The sequence below is a fragment of the Orbicella franksi genome, chromosome 2, assembly GCF_964199315.1.
Source record: "Orbicella franksi chromosome 2, jaOrbFran1.1, whole genome shotgun sequence".
Classification (NCBI taxonomy): Eukaryota; Metazoa; Cnidaria; class Anthozoa; order Scleractinia; family Merulinidae; genus Orbicella; species Orbicella franksi.
Window position 1 is genome coordinate 30888965 of NC_138146.1, and position 24382 is coordinate 30913346.

General features: G+C 37.8%; 3 protein-coding genes across 4 annotated transcripts; 1 reads left to right on the forward strand and 2 right to left on the reverse strand.

Annotated features, from left to right (window-relative positions):
• Positions 1-597: 597 nt before the first annotated feature.
• LOC145479263 (CDC42 small effector protein 2-like) lies at positions 598-5473 on the reverse strand. 2 transcript variants are annotated; one of them, XM_081457579.1, is made up of 5 exons: positions 5283-5473; positions 3390-3440; positions 3244-3288; positions 2815-2945; positions 598-862 (listed from the first exon to the last, which is right to left on the reverse strand). In XM_081457579.1, the coding sequence occupies exons 1-4, from the start codon at positions 5334-5336 to the stop codon at positions 2841-2843; spliced, it is 255 nt and encodes an 84-aa protein (XP_081313705.1). In that variant the 5' UTR covers positions 5337-5473; the 3' UTR covers positions 598-862; positions 2815-2840. The 2 variants fall into 2 exon arrangements, with proteins under 2 accessions (XP_081313705.1, XP_081313704.1); XM_081457578.1 differs by lacking the exon at positions 5283-5473 and adding an exon at positions 3544-3719.
• Positions 5474-7750: 2277 nt separating this feature from the next.
• Positions 7751-17584, reverse strand: LOC145479245 (thioredoxin domain-containing protein-like). The gene is made up of 7 exons (XM_081457556.1): positions 17407-17584; positions 15190-15264; positions 14087-14136; positions 13681-13726; positions 12706-12831; positions 11076-11112; positions 7751-10710 (listed from the first exon to the last, which is right to left on the reverse strand). Exons 1-7 carry the CDS (start codon positions 17562-17564, stop codon positions 10495-10497), a joined length of 708 nt encoding a protein of 235 aa, XP_081313682.1. The 5' UTR covers positions 17565-17584; the 3' UTR covers positions 7751-10494.
• Positions 17585-17723: 139 nt separating this feature from the next.
• On the forward strand, positions 17724-24228 carry LOC145479268 (protein KTI12 homolog). The gene is made up of 10 exons (XM_081457583.1): positions 17724-17894; positions 20414-20465; positions 20700-20752; positions 20959-21014; positions 22248-22321; positions 22415-22490; positions 23009-23092; positions 23308-23370; positions 23821-23889; positions 24083-24228. Exons 1-10 carry the CDS (start codon positions 17744-17746, stop codon positions 24224-24226), a joined length of 822 nt encoding a protein of 273 aa, XP_081313709.1. The 5' UTR covers positions 17724-17743; the 3' UTR covers positions 24227-24228.
• The last annotated feature ends 154 nt before the right edge of the window (positions 24229-24382 follow it).

Consider the following 24382-nt stretch of genomic DNA (forward strand, 5'->3'; position numbering starts at 1 on the left):
TTGATTAAAAATTCTTATAAAATTCCATACCTCAACTATACTGTAGGCCAATAAGAATAATAACCAATGCAGCTTTTCTTATTTGACAATTTATTCAATCCAATTCTGACTTTCTCAGATAAACAGGATCATGGGGCTCATGTTATGTTTAATATATACATATACAGTGGAGATAAACAGCAGAAAGAGATATACAAGTTACCCCCTACTTGACACTACACAAGTGTAATGGACATTTTTTTAATCATGTCTTGCCATTTAACCCATTAGCCCTAACAGAGATCAACATTCAATTTCCCATCAAAATATAAATAAAATGAAAAATATGGAAATTATGGGATTTTAGCAGCCTAACCGAAATTGTGTTTTCGTCATAGGTAACATTTCCCTTAGAATATCTCCAATCGAATGAACAAAGATGTGGCAGCTGGGTTAACAAGGTTACAGGGAATTCACAGTGAGTTTCTTAAATTTGTTGATCACTAGCTTTATAGGGGTTGTATCCAGCCAAGAGAAAATTAAAAATGTTTGCAAAACAAGAAACATGGAGTAAAAAAGCTTACGAGTCATTCTGATCAAAAACTGCATGTATGTTGATAAATTTAAGCTAGCTATGATACACAGCTAGCTGTTGAAGGTTGATCCTTTGCTTTATTTATACTATGAAACTAACTCTATTGTCATATAAAACACACTACTTCAATAGCTCCATTATTTACAACTGGAATCAAATGCCACTCAAATTTCTTTCCTCCGTAATATTCGTCCAAAAGAAGTCTATTGTCTTCCTATTTTTATTATGTCACTCCTGAAATATTGCTTCCTTTGATTCTGTTTACTCTTCAAACAAAAAAAATGCAACCTGCAAGAGACAGAACATTAAATGAATCATTAAAAACACATAAACAGGAAAAAAGACCATTTTTAAAACTGACACCTAGAAGCCACTCTTTGTATGCATCATCTACAAGTCATATAACGTTCAAAACACATTAATTAACCCAAGCCAGGCATTTTGATTACTAATTAGATCAGTTTTTATCCAAGCAACCATGACTACACATACAAAGACATACAAGATGGTTTCAATCTGATCACATGCTGTAAAAACTGGTTCCGAAATGAAATATGCGCAGCACATAATCTCACCCAGCATGCAACAGTGCATGCTGGGATACACATTTTTACAAAATCCATCTGCAGTTTTAAAATCTGTGCTTGATCTTTGAATCACTTTGATATAATCCTACATTATCTCCCATCAAGCAAAAATTCAAGGAGCTTTCACTATTTCCAAGCACTTTCAGCAGAAATTCTTCTTTTCAAGGGCTTTATAAGCACCCTTGAGATCTTAAATTAAATTCCAGGGCTTTTTAAGGACTTCAAGGAGTAACATGCACCACAAACAGACCTAAAATTTGACTAAGTAGATTCACTTAGATTGACACCAAGATGAAGATATCAAGAGAATTGACGAAAGGGAAATGAATTGTCAATCATTTTTAACAACTTTTCCCAGAAAAGTCTTCACATTTTGAAAAAGTCTGCCAGACTTTTCAATTTGGCATCACAACTTTGTGCATATGTAACACACTAACACTCCATGTGCTCTGCACTCCAGTGCATGTACATTTAATATTAATAATGATTTTTAACAAAATTACACCATTTTATGTTAACACGTTTTCTCCATCAATGAAAATATTCCAAATGAAGTATGAACTCTTTAGCAAGAAGACCACATGAACTCTCGGCAAGGTGAGAACTACCAAAGTCTGATTCAATTTCAAAGTTGAGTTCTTAAATCACAGTCCCAAAAGCAAACATTTACCCATGCTCACATAGTTAGCATAAATTCCCAAATTCCCAGAAGACCATAAATAGGTAGCTGGAGGTTTTGCACCCAACTCCAAGCAAGTTTGCACCCACCAAGTTCGCACCCACATCGACTCACTAGCGATCAAGTGCTTAAAATTTATCTTCCTCTTACCGAGCAAACAATTTACAACATTGTGGGCTTCATGAAACAAAATTTAATCCATTGAAGGTGCAGGCAAACTCGAAATTTAAATTTTATACTGAGCTCAGGGTGCGAACTCAGTGGGTGCGAACTGGATTGGGTGCAAAACAGGTTCCATTCCCATAAATGACTGCCATGTTCAAGTGGTAACAAACTGATACTTGCAAAACACTACTGTCTACTAATTTGTGAAACATCAGTGAATAATAAACTAGCAGAAAGCACTGTATCACTGCATTCATATCTATGCGCAGGCTAAGAATTCTTAACACACTTGCAAGCATTAAAAGTTGAAGGTGGTGCGTCGACCCTTGAAGACAGAGAAGGGGGGTTGGAAGAGTTACTTCCTTGCCAAAAAAAACAAAATGCCTGCAAAGGATTTAAGGCTACTGAAAAAGCTGTGTAGCTAATCAATTTTAGGTGTATTATGCAAGGACTGGCAGTTTGGAGCAAATTGATTCTTCAAACTGCTGAAGTAACGCACAGCTTTCCTTTGATGCCATTACGATGGTAATAGGATAACGTTGTTAGTGCAAACTTCACACTCATGTGGACTAGTTTATAATAATATTCTCTCACATTGTCTGAAAATTTTCCAGCAAAATATCATCGATACAAGTATGACTATGTGTGCGTGGGTTGGGTTTTCGAAAACCAAAAACATCGAAACTGAAATGGCAAAGAAGAGTTGTTTAAATACGTAATAAAGACAAGTAAATATCGAGCTTTGACGAAACTAAAACCTTGATCACTTCTAAAATAATTGAAAAGGGCAAAAACATTCGTCAACTTACTGTATCCTACAAATGATATGTGTGATTTAATTCTGTCCGCCCACTGGAATTCCCGATGGTGTCGAACTAACGGGTACACTAATTCCTTGATAACCACCTTTAGACTGCATTTGTCCTTGAATTGAGCCAAGCTAAAACGTGAAATTGTAACAATATTTTCAGACAACCTGTTTGTAATCAGTTGTAAGTGACCCTGACTATCGATGAACTATGCGAGGCGTGAAAAATTGGAACGAGGAAATTAGAATTTCTGGAGAGAGTTTGGTTTTTACCACAATCTCAAGTAATTCTAGCTTAGTAAGCTTGCGTTGATTTCAGAGTTAGTTGCTAAACGTTCTTGTAAATAAAAGACTTAACTGGAATTAAACTATTCGTCGCATCAAAGGACAAATAAGTTTTGAAATAAAAACAGTAAAAGTCTCTACTCACATCAGAGCCTGAAGCCATGTCGCCACTTCCAATGTGCCCCGTGTGCTGTAAATTAAAATCAAATATTAAGAAAGCTCTAATCAGTCAAACAGTTTATTAAACTTGACTCTAGAAAACAAAATCAAACATCAAAACAATGCACTCACTTTAAAATTCATCGGTTCTCCAATCATGGATCTGTCGATCCTTCGCCTCCTCTGCAAAAGAAAGAAAAACACGTTTAGCTTTGGAACGCAATATCGCCTAGAAATCTCTAGACACACATGAAACGACATGAACTGGCTTTACGTTCGACGATACCGGCTGAGGTTGCTCAGTAACACAGCAAGGGAAACACAACCACAACTCGCTCATTTTACTCTCCAGGTCGATCCTGATCGACGTCAGTTCAAAATGCAGCCTTCTTTATCTGAATTGTAGAAGCAAATTCATGGTGGATTCCTCGAAGCATACACTCGCTTTCCACGGTTCGAGATTCTACCTCGGTTCCCTTCCCACACTTCCACGAGGGTGCGGTCACCGGCACAGCAGCATGCTGGGTAACGGAAGTCAAATGGAAAGTTCCTCATTTCCTTTTTGCAGGAACTCGAAAAGTTACTTGAGATCAAGAAGAGAAATCCATACACTGCGACACTTAGTTGCTAAGCAGTGTATTTACAATGGTTAATTGCAAAAAGGTACATTGCGCTAAACAAATATAAAAGAATGCCGCACTCATCTTGAGTAACAGTGCATATAAAAAAGCCTAAAAAGGAGGGCATCAAAATTTTCGTTACGTACAAGGTTACAAATGAATAACAGAGCAAACGGTATCATTGGCTAATTGGAGTATTTCAACGGTAAAAAGAAAAAAATAATAAACTGTAACCATAAATCAGGAAGCTACTCTTTTAGCCATAGCAACATAATTTGTTATTGCAGGTATATTTTGTTGGAGAAACCGCAGATGGGATGTAATTTAAACGGAAGTGTGAATATCACGAGAAATAAATCTAAATCATGAATTGATGTAAAGGCCCAAGTCAAACCACAATGACGGAGGAGGTTTTTAACTGCGTCAAATTGATCAGCCTTGTTCCATTGGTGTCATTTTGTCGAAAGTAGTCTGTCTAGAGAGTACATCAACGTCATAAATTTGCTTCCGATTTTTAGTTCGCAAGTTGATAATAAAGGCTTCCATACTCGGCGAGGTGATATCTATTTCTTTGCTGTCCGTTATTACTGAACACAATGTATGGATATCTAATGTTACCGTCAGGCAAAGTCCCATATATATGTAAACTCGAGCAAAATTCGATGTTGACATGTAAAGGTATCAGAAATGTGTTACTTGATATAAACAGGATAATATAATTGTGGGTTCTACAGATATGACGAGTGCAAATGGTCTGAACTTCACTAATAGATTTTTGTTTTGTCTGAGTATGAAATGAGGCATGAACAGACACAGCAATAAAAGAACAATAGCCCGTAAGGATTTTTAAATTTCCATAATTGCAATCATGACAATTGCACTCAGAAGGACAAGAAGTTTCGAAAACGTAACCGAACTTTCTGAGAACGTGTTTCCTTCCTTGCTTTATCAGAATTGTAACGAGTACATTGCTCGCTCAAGCGATCGAAACTTTCGGAGTCTAAAATCAGCGTCCCTAGAACCCAGTGTGAGCTTTGCATAGCAAGCGCTATGTTAGACCGTGGTAGACAAACATGTCCTTCGGTCACACTATATGGAAATTTACAAGAACAATGACAATATTTACAAAGGCATTTTGCGAAGGTATTTCGCGATAAGTTATCAATCAGTTAAATCTGTGATGTTTTCTCCAAGGAAATGCCGCCAGATTGGCGCTGGATTCCTTAAAAGTTATGAAATCCTGAGCGGTACATGTATCGAATGCCAGTATATCTTATAAAGGAAGGACAAAGAATCACTCGATAAGAAGTCTTACAACTGTAACCGAGGTACAAAAAGCTCTCCGACGAGATCAGATTCTGTAACTACTCTGTAAAGAAGAAATATTTCTGAAATTAATATTTACCATTTCGGTTCCACGTGATCGAGCGCCGAAGCAAGCACCAAAACTCATCGCCATTAAGAAAGCTTTCCGATGTCGTGGAACCCGTAATCACGCTGTACTCTGGCTCACGAAACACTGTATGAAATGCTGCGACAGACTGTTGAAAGCCTAACTCGACTGAAATGATGATTACTTTTGTAGATAAAACACTCTTAAAGGAGAGCTGCGCTGCAGTTGCGGGAAACAGCGGTTCAAACAGAGCCGATTTTGTAGTCCCTACGTAATAAGCGAGAGCTATTTACAGCACGCTGTTCTATGACCTAAGTTATGCGTCAAACTCATTAGCAAGTCAATGATGTTTGAATCTATTTAAAAATAGCCCTGCCCCCTTCCTGATTTTATTTGGCGATTTGAAAGTGATCCAAAATGACGAGAAGCTTTTTAAAGGTTAAAAGAACATTTTTAGCGTTTTCCACACAAAGATCCAGGGTTAATCACCGATATATTGTCGACTACCCCACCCCTCCCTTCGATTTGCACATTCGACACGTGACTAACCCCAAGGGACGAGAAAAAATCGAACAATCGATCGAAATCGAAAAGAACGTGACGCATCTGACCTCAGCTAAACGGCACAGTAAGTATTGGCGGATTGTAGAGGAAAGTGTGTGTTTTTTTCGTATTCTATACATAAGGCCTTTTGAAGAATAAAATCTGCTAAATGCGCGGATTTGGCTTCTGACAGGCTGGTGAACTTTATACCAAAGCAAAACTTGCATGTGACAGCGGTTTTGCCTGTGGTTAAAAATAGTCATGAACGAGAGGGCTTCAAAAATCCCCATATCTCTTGGCAAACAAAGTATGTACCCGAAAAGGGAATGCTTGTTTGCTGAGCAAGCACAACTGGGGCTCGACAAAAATAAAGGTGACCGGAGCTGAAATAGACTTACATAGGCTGTGAAAGTAATTGAGGAATTTAAAAAATTCTGCAGCTACAGCAATCGACCGTTTTTAATGTAAGTATAAAGTTCGCTGTTTCGTTTTGAATTTATCTCACAAATAAGCTGATTTTTGCCGCGTGCTGACCAGGCTGACACGTGACATGAAGACACAGGCGAGTCACAACAAATAGGCCCTTTGCAGCTAAGCCGTCAAGTGACCTATTTTTCATAAAATTATGGGCTACAACTTAAAGAATGCCAGAAATGGAAAGAGCGCATCGAAAATATCAAAATGGCCAAGTTTGAGGCCCCCATCATTAAAGAAGGAGATTTTATGACGCTCCAAATTTTTAAAAGAATAAGAAGATTTGCATGCAAAAAGTTGTTGGAGAGCAAGGCATTGCTCTCCAGCAACATTTTCCATACAAATCCTCTAAATTTTCTGAAAATTCAAACAGTCATATAAACTTACTCTTTAATTCCACGGGCCTCAAACTTGGCCAATGTGGTATTTTCGATGCGCTCTTTCCATTTCTGGCATTCTTTAAGTTAAAGCCCATAATATAAAAATTTTATAGGAAAAATTTGCTCACGTGACCCCAGCTGCAAAGGGCCTATCCCAGGTTTACATGAGCTGAAGGGCAGCGGAAGTTGTCAGATTTGTAATCTTTATCTAAAAAATCTGAATGGTGGATAGAATCAGACTTTTGAGAAGGACACGTTTGTAAGCGAAAGCTGACACTTTTCATATGAATTTGTGATACACTTAACTTACAATGTCGGATATAATTAAGAGAGAAATAATGGCAAAAGAAAACAAAAGGGAAGGAGAGATAGTGACAACGTGTGTGTAGAAAGCATCGGAAACAAGGGTATGACAGCGATAGATTTGCATGGCATTTTATTTACCAGTGAATATCTGGATACCATTAGTGTCAAGAAAGATACTGCTTTAATTACCATGTAACCTCTAGTCTAAATTTCATTGTCATGCGATAAATTCAAAACACAAAGAAATTGAATTCACGTAACAAAAGAGAGAAAACTATTTAGAAACTCTAATGTTAAACTGCCTTTGACCGTTTTTACACCCAAGTTATATCTACTCGTTCTAGGCGTTCCTTGGGCAAGTTTTTTCTAGTGGCATAAGGCAGATTATACGTGACGGTCGCAGTATAAAAGAAGGAAGACTCCAGGATTGAGAATGGAATATGTAAAGACAAGGTTCGCCGGATTCAAGACTGCAATACAAATACAGCTATACGAAGACTCCAGTTTGTGACACAGAGGCAAATTAGATAGCTCTGATAAGAACGGGGAACCCAGCTGAAAAAAGTGTAACTAACCTCAGCTACAAGAATTGGCATCACACCGCCAAGCCCAGATAACTTAAATGTAAAAAAAGTCTTGCCTTCGGCCCTTGGTCTCAGTTCGGCACATTGTTTTACGCGGAACCACAAAGCGGCAAGGAAAAAGGGTTTCTCTCGGCGAAACACCTCAGAACCCGAGATTCTTGCCAAAAAAAAAAAAGCACAAAAAGTAACGGGAGACTATAACTTTAATTAACTTTAATCAATTTGTAAGAAGAAGGATAACTGATAAAGGATGTTGTTGATGGAGACGGAACTCGCCTCGTGTCCTGCATCACTGATCACAGGTTTATTGTTTATTTTTAACAGTGCGGCCTGGCATATATGCAGAGTAGTTCTTTTTAGACCTTCCGGGGTAAGCGCGTATGCCCTTGCAACTAGGCAAGGCGAATTAAAATATTCAAAACAAGTCAAACAAACAATTCCATCTCATCTGACTGAAAGCTAATGCCATCCGCAATAACATCTCTCTTTCCGATTTTACTGATTTCCTTTTTGCGTCGGAAGAAGTCAAACTGCACTGCATGTGATCATGAATGCCACTCAAACGAAAGCCGAAGGTTATTCGAACACGTGTATATATTTCACTGGGCAGTCAGAAAAAGTTTTAAATTAGTTACATGTTTGCTAAAAGATGTCCACCGTACGGAGCATACGCACGCCGCCGCTAGCTGTCTACAAGCTTCCGTATCTTATATCATTTGACGAACTAAGGAACGCTACCTCACAACCCCAATCGCAGTTAATTAATTAGTGAGTTGGACGCTTCGCATGGTGCGTGTTCAAGCGCTAGCCGGGGTCATTGTATTGTGATCTTGGATAAGACATTTCTACTCTATACAGCGGACAATACACTTAGTCCAAGTGAAGCCAAACTTTATATTATCTCTACTTCTACAATACATACACCCTTCCAGAGTACAGAGGTGTACGGCCCGGGGATGTACAGACATTCATGGCCTGCCCCTTCGGTGAAAGTATGTAAGAGGCTCGACGTACTTTCAGGGTCTCCCTCACAATCCACCCTGAAGTATTAATTGGTAACGGAGAATTGTCATAACTAAATAAAATTGCAGGAACCGTTGTCATACACAACTGAAATCTCAACTGGATTTCTATAGGAACCGTCTCAGAAATGTGTTTGCTTTTATATCCTGTTTAATCAAAGTGTTTAATTGAAAACAACAATTCCTAACTTCGGCGCATTTCGCTTCCTTTTGGAGTCAGACAATAGAACTAATAGACTTCCGCATTAAACAGGTTTCAAGGGCGATTTGCGGTCATTTGAAGAGTCACGCGCCAACACTGTTCGCCTTCAGATCCCGTCCACTGGTCTTTCCAGTATTTCAAGAAAAGATAGATTTTTCAGTGATTTATTACATTTACTCCATAGATCCTCGTGTAAAAAAAGTAAATAAGGCGAGGAACAAATAACGAGTTTCTTAGTGCGGTTTGCAAAAGGTATTTATAGCAGATGGTGTCTGACTATTTTTAGAGTCAGATTGATTCCTCTTCACAATGTAACAGCAAACCGGAAGTACCGGCTTTGTGTTTTCTTCGGAAAACCACAGACCACTGACCACAGGATAGTTACTGTAAGATTTCCGGATTCAGATCATTTCGAACGTAACATTCAACGATACCAAAGAAAGAGTGGCATTTATTTTAACCAACGTTTTTCCTAACAGACCGCGTCGAAAAGGAATGTATCTCAGAATACTTCAGAGGTGTAAATCGTCACTGAGTTGGCTAGCCATGTGGTACACTCTTACGCAGCAGTATGGGAATTCTCCAAAAATCCTGTCGAAACTAGTCTACGGCTTTTGCTTCCAAACGCAAACGTTCACTCGTGTTTTTTTTTTCCTCTTAGAAAATTGTCAAGGAAATATCTACTATCGTCAAATATCCCACAAGTATGTAACGTAAGTCATTACATCGTGATGATTGTGTTACCGGACACAAGATTATCCTTAACCTGTGCCCTTTTTTAAGCTGGAAACAGCCAATAGTCGTGATGATATGACGATTACTAACAGTAAGAACGACCGAGACTGATTTTAGGGGGAATTACCTACGTTAAATCCTCCGGGATAGCCTCGTGCTTTGGCCCGGGGGGAGGGTTATTCCCATATGTTTGCTTTATAGGTATGTGCCGCAGGATAGGTTAGGGTATCATGTTTGTCCTGTTGGCGTGGTGTTCCCAGTGTGATCCTTAGATAGGGTACCTAAACTGTATCGGCTAAAATTCCAGCGCGTGAATGCCCAGCTGAACGAAAAACACATTCTATGCTTGATGCTCAACTTCTAATGTTACAGAAACGAAATAAAGCTGACCCGTTCACGCCATTCCTAGGTTTTGTTCTCCCGTTGAACAGGGTGTCATTTTTTCGGGTTTGTGCGTTAAATAGACCCTTCGCGGTACACACCTAGCCGAAACTTACGGAAGTACCCCTCCGGGTACATGGGTCAGTCTTTGGTCGACTGTATGTTTCATCATGTATACAGCTGTAATCAAATCGCATTGTCAAGTTAATATTCGGCGTACACCAGTAAACACGTTCTAAACAGGACATAAAACGAAGCTCATCAGCTCCCTTTGTGTCTAGTAACATAAAAGCTGATCAAAGCAACGACTGTCACATACTGCACCAGAGTGTTCCAAATTACAACTGTACTCATAACATCACCGCTCTGGTACTGAAACGGGGTACAAAAGCAATCAGGGTCCGGAACGACCAAGATTCTCTAAATATACTTAAGTAAATCTGGGTTCTAGCTGGTTGTGGGCTTAGGAGCCCCTAGGGAGTCCTGGTCAAACTGGCAACTGCAAGCATCAGATATGCCAAACCATAGTTTTGAGATAAAGATTATACTCTGGTCTTGATAACTATAACGATCGTGCTCTGCAACACTCTTTATATTTCATCTATCTTTCTTTTCTTCCTCTTCGTCATCTTCGTCTACTTCATCTTTTCCCAATCCCTCATCTTCATAGTTTTGTTCTGAGTCAGGTTCTTGCATAAAAGAATTGACAAGACATTCGGCAAACAATCTAAGCACAGGAGTCAGCAACAGACCAAACAGGATTCCAGCAATGAAGATCATGGCTGCTGCATTTTTCCTCAGTTCTATTATATGCTGATGGGAAAGTAAGAAAAACAATGTTACAGATATTTTTAAACTAGACATCAAATTTCTGGAACACCAAGTTCTGTTTGTGAGTCAACAACCGTTTTACATAGCATTTTATTTGTCATACCACTTCTCCTAGATTACACAAATACTACAAATAAAAATTATTTTTAACAAGTGAAAGAAGCAAAAAACTCAGAATGATTAGCTCCAAAAAATATCCATAAGTACTCCCCCCACAGAAGGGATTGGAATTTCCTGGGGGAGGAGGGGTGGTTCTGTGAGACCAAAAAATTTGAAGAAATTTATGCAGCATAATTGGAATTTCCGGAGGGGTGGGGTTTTCTGGAACAACTCAATGTATACAGTACCTTTGCATCATCCATGAGCTCTTCGATGAACACATCACTGAAGAAAATTAGAACAAAAGATACTTTCTAGTACATGTACAGTGTATATACACTGTGTAAGCCTGTGAACCACATCTCTGGCTCAAATAGCAAGTCCCAAGGATTCAATTTCCTATTTAAAAATTCTTTATGAACATCATAAACAATAATCTTAAACAGATGCAACAGCTTGAATGTAAATTACATACGGTAAATAAATGGGACTAAATAAATGGGAATTACAGTCCACTTGTTCTGGATCTACACAATCACTATTTTGGCAAAAATATGCATAGAAATATCATTGAGATATGTAATCTAAAGGGTGTCTGGAAGACCCGCATAGCAAGTAACAAATAGTTGTGAATAGCGAATAGCAAATAGTCCCGAATAGTGCGAATAGTCTTGAATAGTGCGAATAGTGGCGAACAGTTGTGAAAAGTGGCGAATAGTGATGAATAGTCGTCAATAGTCACCACTTTACATCTAATATCCTGCGTTAATTAATTATCCAAATAAGCAACAGAATTTCAGTGAATTTATTACCTTTTCTTCTCCAGACTCAGGCTAGGGCTGTCCATCGCCGACATTAAGAAAACAGACAATACAAGGATAACCTAATAAAGACATATTTATGCTTTTGCAGCAGTTAAAACAGAAGAGATTACGGTTTAGAAACATCTTTTGTCCTGATAAGCGTCTGTGCTTTTTAGCAGGAAAATCCCATTCTACATTGCTGTGAGGTTGACTGCGAGATACTGGGTACCTTATTTGCTACGATTTGCCACTATTTGCCACTATTCGCCACTACTCGAGACTGTTTGCCACTATTTGCACTATTCGAGACTATTCGCACTATTTGTGCTATTTGCTATTTGCTATTTGCGACTATTCGCTGTTTGCTATTCGCGGCTATTCGCTATTTGCTATTTGGGTTTTCCAGACACCCGTAATCTACATGTAATATATCATGCTGTGCATATTCATGCTGCTACATGTACATCTGTGTTTGAAATGCATATTTCACAGTCTCATTGCAGTCATAACTCCAAAGACAAAAAAATATATATTCTTGGGGGTCACATCTACATGTATATACTAAGGAAAAGTACAATAAGGTAGTATATGTACTTGACTTTGTTTTCCTGAATATACAGGTTAGAACTGCACCAATAATTAGACAATTTACACTACTATGTTGTCAGTCAAATCTACCTTTTTAAATTTTCAGACATTTTCTGTAAATTTAATAATAATAATAATAATAATAATAATAATAATAATAATAAAAGCTTTATTTAAAACTGAAAGACCGATCAGCGAAGTCCGGGAGGAAGACGCTGGTATAAACCGATGACCAGTATCTATAAATTACATGGTAACAAACAACAATCAATCAAACAATACTAAAAAAAACTATTATCTAAACACTAGATTTATGATCAGTCTTGTCTAAATCCCTAAAAAATTTAAAAAGTTTAGTTTTAAAAATTTCTGCTATGTCTGGTATCAAACAGCTGAACACTGAAGCAGCAGAATGGGCGAGATTACATTGACATTGCCCAACAAAGTAATGGTAGAGGGGCAGAGATAAATGTCTTCAAATACTTACAATTTGCTAATTGGTGGTGGTACTGGTTGAGATGCTGCCAGTTTATAGCCGTCTTCCACAAATTTGATAAAAGACTCTGCATCCAGTACGTCCTCTGAATAAATATACTGCTTACCCTGTTTAAGTCTGAAAGTAATTCAGAATGGAAATGCCCATAGTCTTGTCAGCTATCAGACAGCGAAAACGTTCACTGATCTAAATGATTGTACCCACTTGCCCAGTTTGTGACCGGTTTGGCCCTTATATAATAAAGCCTGGAGTGCAAATTCCATTTAATGACAACACAAAGTCAGGTTCATGTATTTACCATCAAACTCCACTCCACAGAGTACAAATATCATGGGAATTGAGTAACTCATGGTGTTTGTACTCCACAAGACCTGTTGTAGTCCTCTTAGGCCTCCTGAGCACGTTGCAATGCAAAAGCCAGTTTAAATAAAAACTAGTGGTCAATAAATCCCATGATTGTATTTGTTTACTCAATATATACATTTTGATTCACCCTACGTGCTGAATCTTGCCTGATTCTGTTTGTGATTTCACTTTATGCTTATATATTATTTATATTTCCAGACAAAATTTTGGCTTGGAGTAACATTGAGTTCTGAGACAAGATGATTACCTTTTAAAAGCACAGTTGTCAACACAGTTGCCAAACATTGTTTAGAGATGACACTATAATATTGTACACAATGGACCAACAATTTTATGTATTTTTCATATAAAACAGAAGTAACCTCCATAGATCAATTTGTTATCAATGCCAAATTTTGTGGATTACAGTATGTGAAATTCCATAAGAATCCATGAAAAATTCCTGAAAATATAGAACCCCAAAGTTGCCAATTTTTTACAAAGAGATGTATGCCAGGAGGCACCATTGGACATATTTACTAAATTTGGCAAATGATTTGAGCGGTGAGGCTTAGTTTTTAATTGAATGAAAAATTGGAAAAGCGTGAAAAAACTACTCACAGGATTACAAAAGGCCATCTTGTAACTTCAAATCTTCTAAGTGTCACTGTAAAATGAACAAATTTGTTTGATACAAGATTAACAGAAGTGGTCAGATACAATGTACATGTGCATGTATCAAGCAATAACTGGACTGCATAATATATTGTTCATTAAATTAATATGTGAATGAGTAAGGATGAAAGACTGGAACAAATGTGGAATGGGAAAGAATGAAATAATCTGGATATAAACTGAAGACCGACTGACAGAAAGACAGACAGACAGACAGACAGACAGACTGACAGACTGACTGAATGTCAGAGTGATGTAAGCAATGCATGCATAAATTAACATAAATTACCGGCCCAACAGAGTTTATGGACAATGAATACAACTGCTAATGGATGACATAGTTTATACTCACATTTACTCTTTGGTGGTAAAACTCGAGCAAAGTTCAACTTGTGACCAAGTCTGATGATTAATTCAGAAAGACTATCATGAGCATAAGTTTGAAAAGTCAAAACTAAAAAATATACCAGTTTTTATTGATGGAAACCTAGATATGATGGCCTACTTTTGTTAAAAATTACCATTTAAGTGTGCCAAAGCTACAAAAAGAGTGCCATAATGGGTCACACATGCTTGAGACTGTGATGTTAAATTGAATACACTGTAAGTCTAACAGACGTTTTCAAATTCTGTTGTCATGTCTTGGACAAAACACTTAAAGCTAATTAAAATTTGGTCTCCTTTGAACAATTCACTTGGTATCTTCATCTTAGCATTTTAGGAGCATTCTGTGATAAATAACTTAAACCCTGCTTTGGCCAAATGTGGTAAAATTACCGAGATACAGTCTAACCTCTTGACAATGGCCACCTTGAGGACTGAGGAAAGTGGCTGTTGTAGAGAGGTGGCCATTATGGGAAGGTACGGGTGTAAACATTACACCTGTTTTTTCAGGGGTGTAACATTTCTTTTCTTAAGGATTGCTTATTTTAGCATATAAACTGTATGTAACACAATCAGTTACAATCAAAATATATCAATAAAACAGAAACTAAATTGAAACAGAGTCCAACAAAGCATGGTACAAATCAAGTTTTGTGACCTTTTACAAAAACAAAATGTGGTTTTGTATACACCTTTCATCAGCCACTGGTTAACTGGCTATTGTCAGGAGGTTATTTTAACAGTCGGATGGATTTTAGTGGCTATTGCCATTGAGGAGATGTGGCCATTGTAAAGAGGTTAAAATCAGAGTGAATGTATGGACTGTCCACCAGGACCAAAAAAGTGGCTACTGTAGAGAGGTGGCTCTTAGCAGAGGTTCGACTGTAGCATTCCTTTGAGAGCTTCCAATAATACTCTTCAGTTTAATTAGAAACATCATTATTACAAATATCTAGTGTAAACTTATTAGCACTACCCGTTACTACTTGCTGCTTTACTTGCTTGCTGCTTTTTGGCAAAGAAGCACAACAAATTCTATGAGCAAATATAATACGCCTGAAAGCCACTTACTCCTGTTGGCTTTTCTCTATTGCTTCATCTGCTCTCTTGCACTTTTCACACTCTGGGTCCCGTTCTGTGAAAGAGCTACAAGAAAAGCAATGTCAAGAAGACAAAGAAAAACTCACACCTACTTTGAACTGAATGAATACAGTTACAAAACACTCCTCATGATATGATGAAATGATAAATTTGTTTGTTACACCTGGAACAATACTGATATGCCATTTTCTTTCAGGGAAGAATATATCCTGTAATGACGACAGTATTTTTCATTTATATGCAACTTGCACCAATGTTTCCTCAAAGTTTTCGTAAGCTTATTGGCTTATTTCAGGACGTAACATGTCGATAATTTCGATATTCGATAAAAATCGATCATTGTCGATTGTTGTCGATACTAATCAATCGACAAATATCGGAAATCGATAAAAGTCGATCACACAATTTATTGTGATTATCGACTTTGTTCGATTTTGATCGATTTTGATTGATTTCAATCGAAAAGTATTGGAAAAACAAAAAACGATGTATGGTGAGAGGAAAGAGTACAGTTGCTGAGGACAGATTAATAAAGCAGCATTGGCTATGCCAAGACTTCATTTTACCGCTTTTGTACTGTAATTGAAAGCTCGTATAAACCTGAATAACCGCAGAGAAACTACCCTACACAAATCCAGTTAGACAACCGTGAACACTACAAACCCCTTGAACGTCCTATGGTTGTAGAGACATCCCTAAGGGTACAACAATTAGTTAAGGAACTCCACCAGCACAACTATACTGATGACATGACCAAACCATGGTTTTGTCAAACACCTAACCCGCCTCGCATACCAGTGTTCTGCACGCTTACAAAAATTCACAAACCAACTCCAGTTGGAAGACCCATAATATCTGGGTGTGATGGTCCGACAGAGAGACTGTCTGCATTTGTAGACAAACTCCTTCAACCCATAGCAAAAGAACAGGAGTCATATCTTAAAGACTCGACGGACTTCATCAATTTCACAGAAAAAACGAGAGTACCAGGGAACGCTATCAATGGATGTGACAAGCCTATACACAAATATACCTCAAGAGGAGGGGATAGAAATGGTATGCAATGCATATGAATCTTACTATAAAGGAGAATCCCCCATCCCAACACAACATCTTAAAAGAGCGCTTGAACTTATACTTCAAGAAAACTCATTCCAGTTTACTGGAAAAAACTACCTCCAAACACATGGAACAGCCATGGGTACAAAAATGGCAGTTGCTTTTGCCAACATCTTTATGGGAAAGCTAGAATCACAAATCTTAAATCAAAGCGCTCAAAAACCACTTGCCTGGAAAAGGTATATTGACGATATATTCTCTATCTGGAATATAAACAAAGACGAAGTCACGCAGTTCATTGAACTAGCAAATAGCCACCATCCCACTATCAAGTTCACAGCTGAAGTTTCCGACACGGAAACAACATTCCTTGACACAAAAGTTTACAAAGGCGAAAGATTTGCACAAAAGTCTAGACTAGACATTAAAACTCATTTCAAAGCTACTGAAACATTTCAGTACATGCATTTCTCGAGTTGTCACCCACCAGGGGTCAAAAAGGGCTTCATCAAGGGTGAAGCATTCAGACTTCTCCGAACCAACTCCTCTGAAACAGCATTCAAAGCTGCTATTTCACAATTTAAAACAAATCTCATCGAAAGAGGGTATCCTGAAACTCTTGTTTCAACAACTCTCGCAGAAATTACATTTGAGGAGAAAAAAGCTGCCCTACAACAGAAACGTAAACAAGACAGGCGAATCTTGCCTTTTGTCACACAATATCGCCCATCAGGGCCTAACTTAAAACAAATACTTATGCAGAACTGGCATTTAATTCAACAACAACCATTGCTTAGAAGAATATTCAAAGACCTCCCTATTGTCTCGTAGAAAAGGGGCAGATCCCTAAAGGATATACTCGTTAGAGCAAAGCTTTAACCGGCTATTACACGAGGATGGGAGTTGTGCAGGTCTGTCACCCCATTGTTATCACTGCATTTTTGTCGATAAAATCGATAATCAGTTGAAAATCTTGTGACTATCGACTTTTATCGACAAATTTAATTTGTCGATTGACAATTATCGACAACTATCGAGTAATATCGACTTATCGACTACGTTTTCGATGATCGACTTTGATCGACATGTTACGTCCTGCTTATTTGAATGAATTTCAAAAAAACTTACAAAACTATGAGCCAGTCGCCAGTTGTTGCTCCTGTTGAGGCCTGAGTCAAGTGCTCAAAAGATGCATCATTCAGGATTTGAACAGCACTTTCACCCCAGCAAACATGGCAAAACACGAACAATGTACACACTCGCAGAAAAGACACGCCGTCCGCCATCTTGCTACACACTCGCAATTTGGAAGAGGGAGAGTTGGGGAGAAGTATTTCTAAATTAGGACATAATCTCCATATATAAAACAGAACATTTCCAATATGGCGGACAAAGTGGATTGCCAGTGACCTGGAAAATCTTTTTATAATCCGTAATTTGTAAGGTCAAAATCGTTTCTAATAAGATGCCACTGGTTCTTATGTGTGGGTACCCTTGTTCAGGGAAGTCAAAGAGAGCGGAAGAATTAAAAAGTTATTTGGAAAATTCCAAGGGAAAGACCGTTCACATGGCTGGTGATGAGAGCATAGGTTTGGAAAGAAACGTGGTTTATGCAGGTAATTTTAACTTATTTAATTACAATGTAGACAAAAGTGAAGGCCATCTGCTCAAGAAATGACTAAATGGACCACTTAAACGATGTCACGCTTTTCTGACTGTATCATTCAAGCCAAAAACTGGATGTCCCGTATTACGCCTAGCTGGATGTCCCGTATTACGACTATGTATTTATTCCGTTACCATTACAATTATTGAGAACTAACAGTAAACAGGCGAACTAACCTACGAGAAGGCTGTCATTGTTGGCAGCACGAGCAAAGCCGTCGGCTTTGGGAGAATGAATGAGAGCCTGCACGGACGCTATTGTTTTCTTAATACAGCCCATCCCAAGGTGTCAAGATTTTAACAACTCGCTAGCTTAATGTGTCAAATTATTAGCCAATAGAAATTGAATGAACCATCAACAAATATAACAGCTAATTGCATGTGTAGGCTTTAAGTTCTTTTAGTTTTAGTCTTAAATCTTTCTTTAATCATTATTTATACACAGTAAAAACATCAGGTAGAAAAATAACATAATAATGACTAAAAATCCAAATCCTAACACTATATTAACTTGCATTAATATGCCACTTAAGAAAAATCCTGGTTTCCATGAATGCCTAGGCTTGATTACCAGCCACTGTTCAGGAAAGGAGCCCGCGCTCCTCCCCTGAACTCAGGGCTGGACTCATGGACTTGGCATTGTTAATTTCAACCAATAAGAAATCTGCCTGCCTGAATCGAGCAGGCTGCATAAATTAGCTTTCTCGCAGTAGCAAAGAAGTTGTGCGATATGAAGTGCGATCGCATTAGTGCGACATTTAACCAAATACCGTCAACTGCTGAAATCTTGCCTGATCTAAACCTTAGGAGCATATACAACACGCCAAATAATCAACAGACTTATACGTTAGAATCTAGATTGAATCATGTGGTGCCAGAATGTCAGATAACAAACAAAGTCAATAAAGAGAGGGATAAACGCAAACATCAATCTCAAGAAACAAAACATTCAATCAAATTGATGTGTACGGTAGTCTTCTTGAAGGGAAGTGACACCAGTCTCTGGCGAAGCGATACAAAATTAAATTTTTAAGTGGTAGCCAAAAGCAAACGGAACTAGCAAAACAAAAACATGCACACCCTAAAACATATGTTTGACCTTTGACATGACAGTTGCTACACCATAGTCAAACAGCTCTGCTCTACTTTTTTTAAAGAAAAAACTCCTCTATAGAACACAGCATGTAATGCCCTTCCGCAACAATAATGTGAAACAAAATAGGTTGGAGGGCCAAAATTGAAAGAAGTGGCAAAAATGCCACAAATTTTACGAGCCTCAGGCGTCATGTGGGCCTGCCTATGATTGTCATCAGATGACATTTTAGGCCACCTTAAGCGCCGCAAGAATTAAATTATGAATTTACGTCACAGACATGCTTTGCCGCTCACGCGTCCAGCCGTCTCTCGGGGAGGAACGTAGACTGGACTCGAAAAAGCGGTGGAAATCGAGCCTAATGAATGCCGTGTTTAAAAATTATGGTAGAGAAGGTGTTTAAATTTGTTTAATGAACTAGACTCTCTAATGTTACAAGTAAATGGCACTTGTGTTTGGGAGTCTCAATAACAAGATGGAAGACCCGAGAGCCCCTCTGAATTGTGAGAGCTGGTGCGCCATTCCAGCTAACCAGAGCGCTTTTCAGGCTAACTGGTTACAGGGTACAATTTGCACTTCATTTAAAATACTTCCTGTCTGGTTTATAGCATTGAATAGCTGGACGATGGCACTCCTGCACAGTTAGCCTGAGTGGTGCACCAGTTAGCCTGTTTACGGTTAGTTCTCAATAATGGTAATTGGAACACAATGCAAAATGAAAATTTTCTGAGTGCTGGACACGGAGTATTTTAAAATACTGTCCATATGCCTAAAACCTATAGACACAGCGAACAAAAAGTAAGCCTCACTGCTTGATTTATCAATGTCAAATTTAGGAAATATGCAAAGTTTCCCAAGAAGCTCTCACAAACTCATAAAAATATGGGACTCCAAACTTGCCAATTTTATAAAGAGATGTGTGTCAGGGGGCAAGTGCTAACCCCCAGGCACACATTTTTGGTAAAATGTTGGAAAGTTTTGGGCTCCATATTTTCACGAGTTTGCACTGCATATTTCTAAAGAGATTACTAAATTGCCATGATAACTTGATCGATGGAGGTGTTTTTTGTTTAAGGGAAAAATTTGAAAGTTGATATTACGTGACATTGTCGACAAGGGCAATAATTTGCATAACGACATATTACTTATTTGCATCTTTATATAGTACATGTATATGAACAACTTCTCTACTACCCTGCTTAACTCTCATACCTGATACAGATAGTAAAAATTATTTGATATAATAAGAACATTGCCTCTATGGTTGTCCTCTGATAAATCAAAGCACCAGGAACAAGTCAGAAATAATTATAACCGTCTCCAAATTGTGCTAATATTTTAAAATTGTTATTAATTAAAGGTGCTGTTTTATTTCAGCTTCCTCAAATGAGAAGGAGGCAAGAGGTCTGTTGAAATCTGCTGTGGAAAGGTAGCTATTGGCCTGTAATTGACTTGCCCACTGGCAAGTCAGTGACCTCTTTGATGCTACATTTTAACATTTTTGTATACTGTTTCCTTGTAAAAGTGACAAACTAAACAGAAAATACTATGGTAACTTCCTAATTTTGACTTTTAAATTTGTCCTTTCTGTTTGATTCCATTTATTGGCTTTCATGGCCTCATGCATAATGCTTAGCAATGATATCGTTTTTTTTTTTTTTAGGCTTATTTCAAGAGATGACATAGTTATTCTAGACTCTCTCAACTATATAAAAGGTGATTGAAAGTGTGTATAGTTTGATTAGTCTGTTCTTATATTATTTAAAGATCACTTTGTTCCTTAATGAACATCCATATACAATGTATGTGGGTCTGAACCCTCTCACATGGAGGTGCCAGTTTCCCAGCAAAATAATAAGTATTCTTCTTGCAGAAATCAGGCTGCTCTTGATGTCAATAACACAATGTGTTGTCTTTTCTAGGATATAGATATGAGTTATACTGTGTTGCAAAGGCACATAAGACCACACATTGCATTGTAAGTAAGGAAGTAAAATCAAACTCTTCTCTTATAAAAATATGGAAGGAAAAAATTATGTAAGAATTCACGAAATCCAGACGGACATAATTTTTAACCCTGTGGATTCCAAATTGGGAGCTTATGTATAAAACTGGAAATTTTATAATTTCTATGTGTTTTTGTATGAGTTTCACATTCAGAAAAACTTACCAAAAAACGGTTTCATTCACAAGTAAATTTGAATTTGCATGTTGCTTCAAGAAACTGCCAATCAGTATTAGGCCCAGTCCAAACACCGCTCCACTTATTTGCCAAACCAAACTTGATTAAGTTCGACTTTAGAGCGACTTTGGAGTGATGGCTGGTTCAGACAGCGTACTTGGGTCGAACTTAATTTGGGAAGCCAGTGGTAACAATTTTCAACGAGAAAATATGCGTTCTGAATATTCAAGAACTCTGTCCAAATAGAAAAGCTGTGACTAACATTTCGCTGTTATAGCAATATTTAGGGAAGCAAATTCAAACGCGAGGTTCAGCGTTTGTATTTAGACAGGTTTTCTTCCAGTTAATTCGACTTGCTCAAGGAAAATCTCATAAGCTGGGCTATTATCACGAAGAAGAAGCAAAAACTGAATTTGCGGTCGAAGGCATATTTTGTGTTGTCTTTATTTTTTGCGAGGACTTTGAGCTTCATGCATGACTGGTCACGTCACTCAATTTTAAGCCAATCATGAGTCCCGTTATATAAAAAGTACATTAAAGTAATTTATGCATTAGGTTCGACACATGAGGAGTACGCCGTATGAATCAGCTGCCGCTCCAATTTCACATAGTGCAACAGACCCTACTGACTTAAATGTTGTTTCCCGCACCAAACGTAACCTGCTGAACCAAAATGATTCAAATGCCGCTCTTCTGCCGTACTTAACTCATCAGTTAGGTTCGGCGCATGAATGGAGCGGCATTTGGAACAGGCCATAGAACACACTACATGTACATTGCGGCATTCTCAAATTAGATAGAAAAGAACATCTGGTTTGACTGTAAATTGTATAAAGTACGGCAAAAGATATACTATACTCATGATGTACAGTGTAGCTCTTTATAGAGGTCGACATAGTCTCTGATTATTGTCTGTTTGTTATTGTCTGGCAAAGTTTTTGGCAAGCATGATGTCATACATGTTTAACAAAGATTCCCAGGCATGCTGCAGTGAAATATTGCATTTGATGATTTGTTTTACTATTTCAGGTTCATTGTGACACTCCAAAAGAAACATGCAGAGAGTGGAACAGAACAAGAGAGAAAAGATATAATGATGACATGTAAGTACTTCAAAAATTTGATCTGCTACACTGTCACGTATCGTCAATTCTGTGCCATCAAATCAAAAGCAAGCTGTTGGTCATTGCATTTAGATTAGATGCATTGGTGATGAGATTTGAGCCTCCAGAGTCAAGAAACAGATGGGATTCCCCTCTGTTTGTTATTCAGGTATTCTAAATAAGTAAGATTTTATGCATGCAAGAATTTACAAAATTGATACCTCTACTTGTTAAGCTATATGTATGTTCTTACGAGTAGAAGGTATAATTATTATTAAAATGTTTCCATGTTTTTGTCAAGTTTTAGTATAAAATCTACTAGCATTCTATCACAAATGCCGTTCCATCTATTTTGTTGTAGATAGTGATTACTGAAGTAGTGTTCGCTTGTTAACAAAATGACGGTTGTTTCCTTTGTGTTTTCGAGGTGTCTATGAAAAGGATTTAGTTTTGAATGAATAGTAGATTTATACTAAAATAATTACATGCAGATTATTTGCTCTCGATTTCTATGTGTGATAGTTGGTTTGGGCTGTGCCCTCATCAACTATTTTGCAATAGAAATCTCAAGCTCGTTATCTAATTGTTTAATAGAAACATGAATGGAAGTTTGTGAGAACAGTGGGTTTAAAAGGGTTAATTCAAATTCATTTGCTGGTGATATATTTTATTTCTTTAATTACTTAGGTGGGCGACAACCTTCCTTTCGACTCTATATATGATTCACTGATTAACAGAATACCGCCTCCACCAAATCAGGCTACCCAACCGGTAAGAATTTGCAGTGTATGCTGCAGACATATTTGACATTTGTTGTACAATCATGCGTGTACACATTTATTTCTTAGTGCATGATTTGTTCAAGGGAAATTGTGCATTGAGCCTAGTAGATGGCGTTAGTTTGTTGCCACATTGAATCATCATTTTTGTTCTGCTTTCATTTGCTTGTATTTAATTAATATGTTATTTTTGTTTCGTCTGATAAGCAACCATTGTCTGCAACAAACTTCTTATATGAACTTGATAAAATGACACAAGAGATAGTCACGGTGAGTAACTCTCAGCTTGAATTCTCAAAGACATGTACCACTGCCAAGCATTGCAACAAGCAGTCTATTCACATACCTGCTCTAACTTAATAAAAACCGGCTCAAGAGGGACGTGAGTGAGGTTTTTTGTTCCTACTCTGCTTGTTCTTTGGTTTAGTGCTTACTTCACTCACACACTTGCTGAATTTAAAAAGAACTGGTGTGAACAGGCCATTTGTGCCTTCCCCAGAACCCAAGGTACTGTAGTTAGTGTTCAGGCGGCAAAAGTTTGTTGCTGCAGAAGAAACCTTCAATTTCTGTAAAAACGTTAATGTTGCTCTACAAAAGTACATGTATATTCAGCTCCACATGAGAAGCTCTAGTGAAGTTATATATCAAGATAAGGGCAGTGAATTATTTCATCCAATACATCGTTCATTGTATATCGAGGAAATACTTTTATTCTCGCAGGCATTGTTGAATTCTCAACGTACATTTGTACCTGGTGATCATGTAACAGTTCCAGGGACGTCCGAAAGAATATCCTTTTGAAACACCTGACAATTTATAATGCCTGGAGGGAAAGCATTGTGTGCTCCAAGGACCACTCCCTCATTATCCTCGCCCTCTCTCCCCTGAGAGGCTGAGAATCTCTGTGCCGTTTTTTCCGCGGCATTTCTATGCGACGTAAATTTATGTCTTTATTTGTTTTCCTTGACGATTTTTGCTCTACGTTGTCCTGAATAGAACTGTTAACATGGCGGAATTGAGAAGAATACGTCGGCAGTTTATTACTTACACCAAAATGCACCCTGTAGAAGATACAAAGAAAATTGCGAATATGTTTGTACAATACCTGAACAGTAGCGTCAAATAAATGCTCTTATTTTATGACATCTCAGTCTTTTTGTTAAGTATTTCTAAAGCGGCAAGTCACAGACTATGAAAAAGGTTTTTAACTATACAATTTATACTGACCATTTTTCATTTAGAACCATTCATCAAAAGCGTGGAAAAGTATGTTGTACATGAG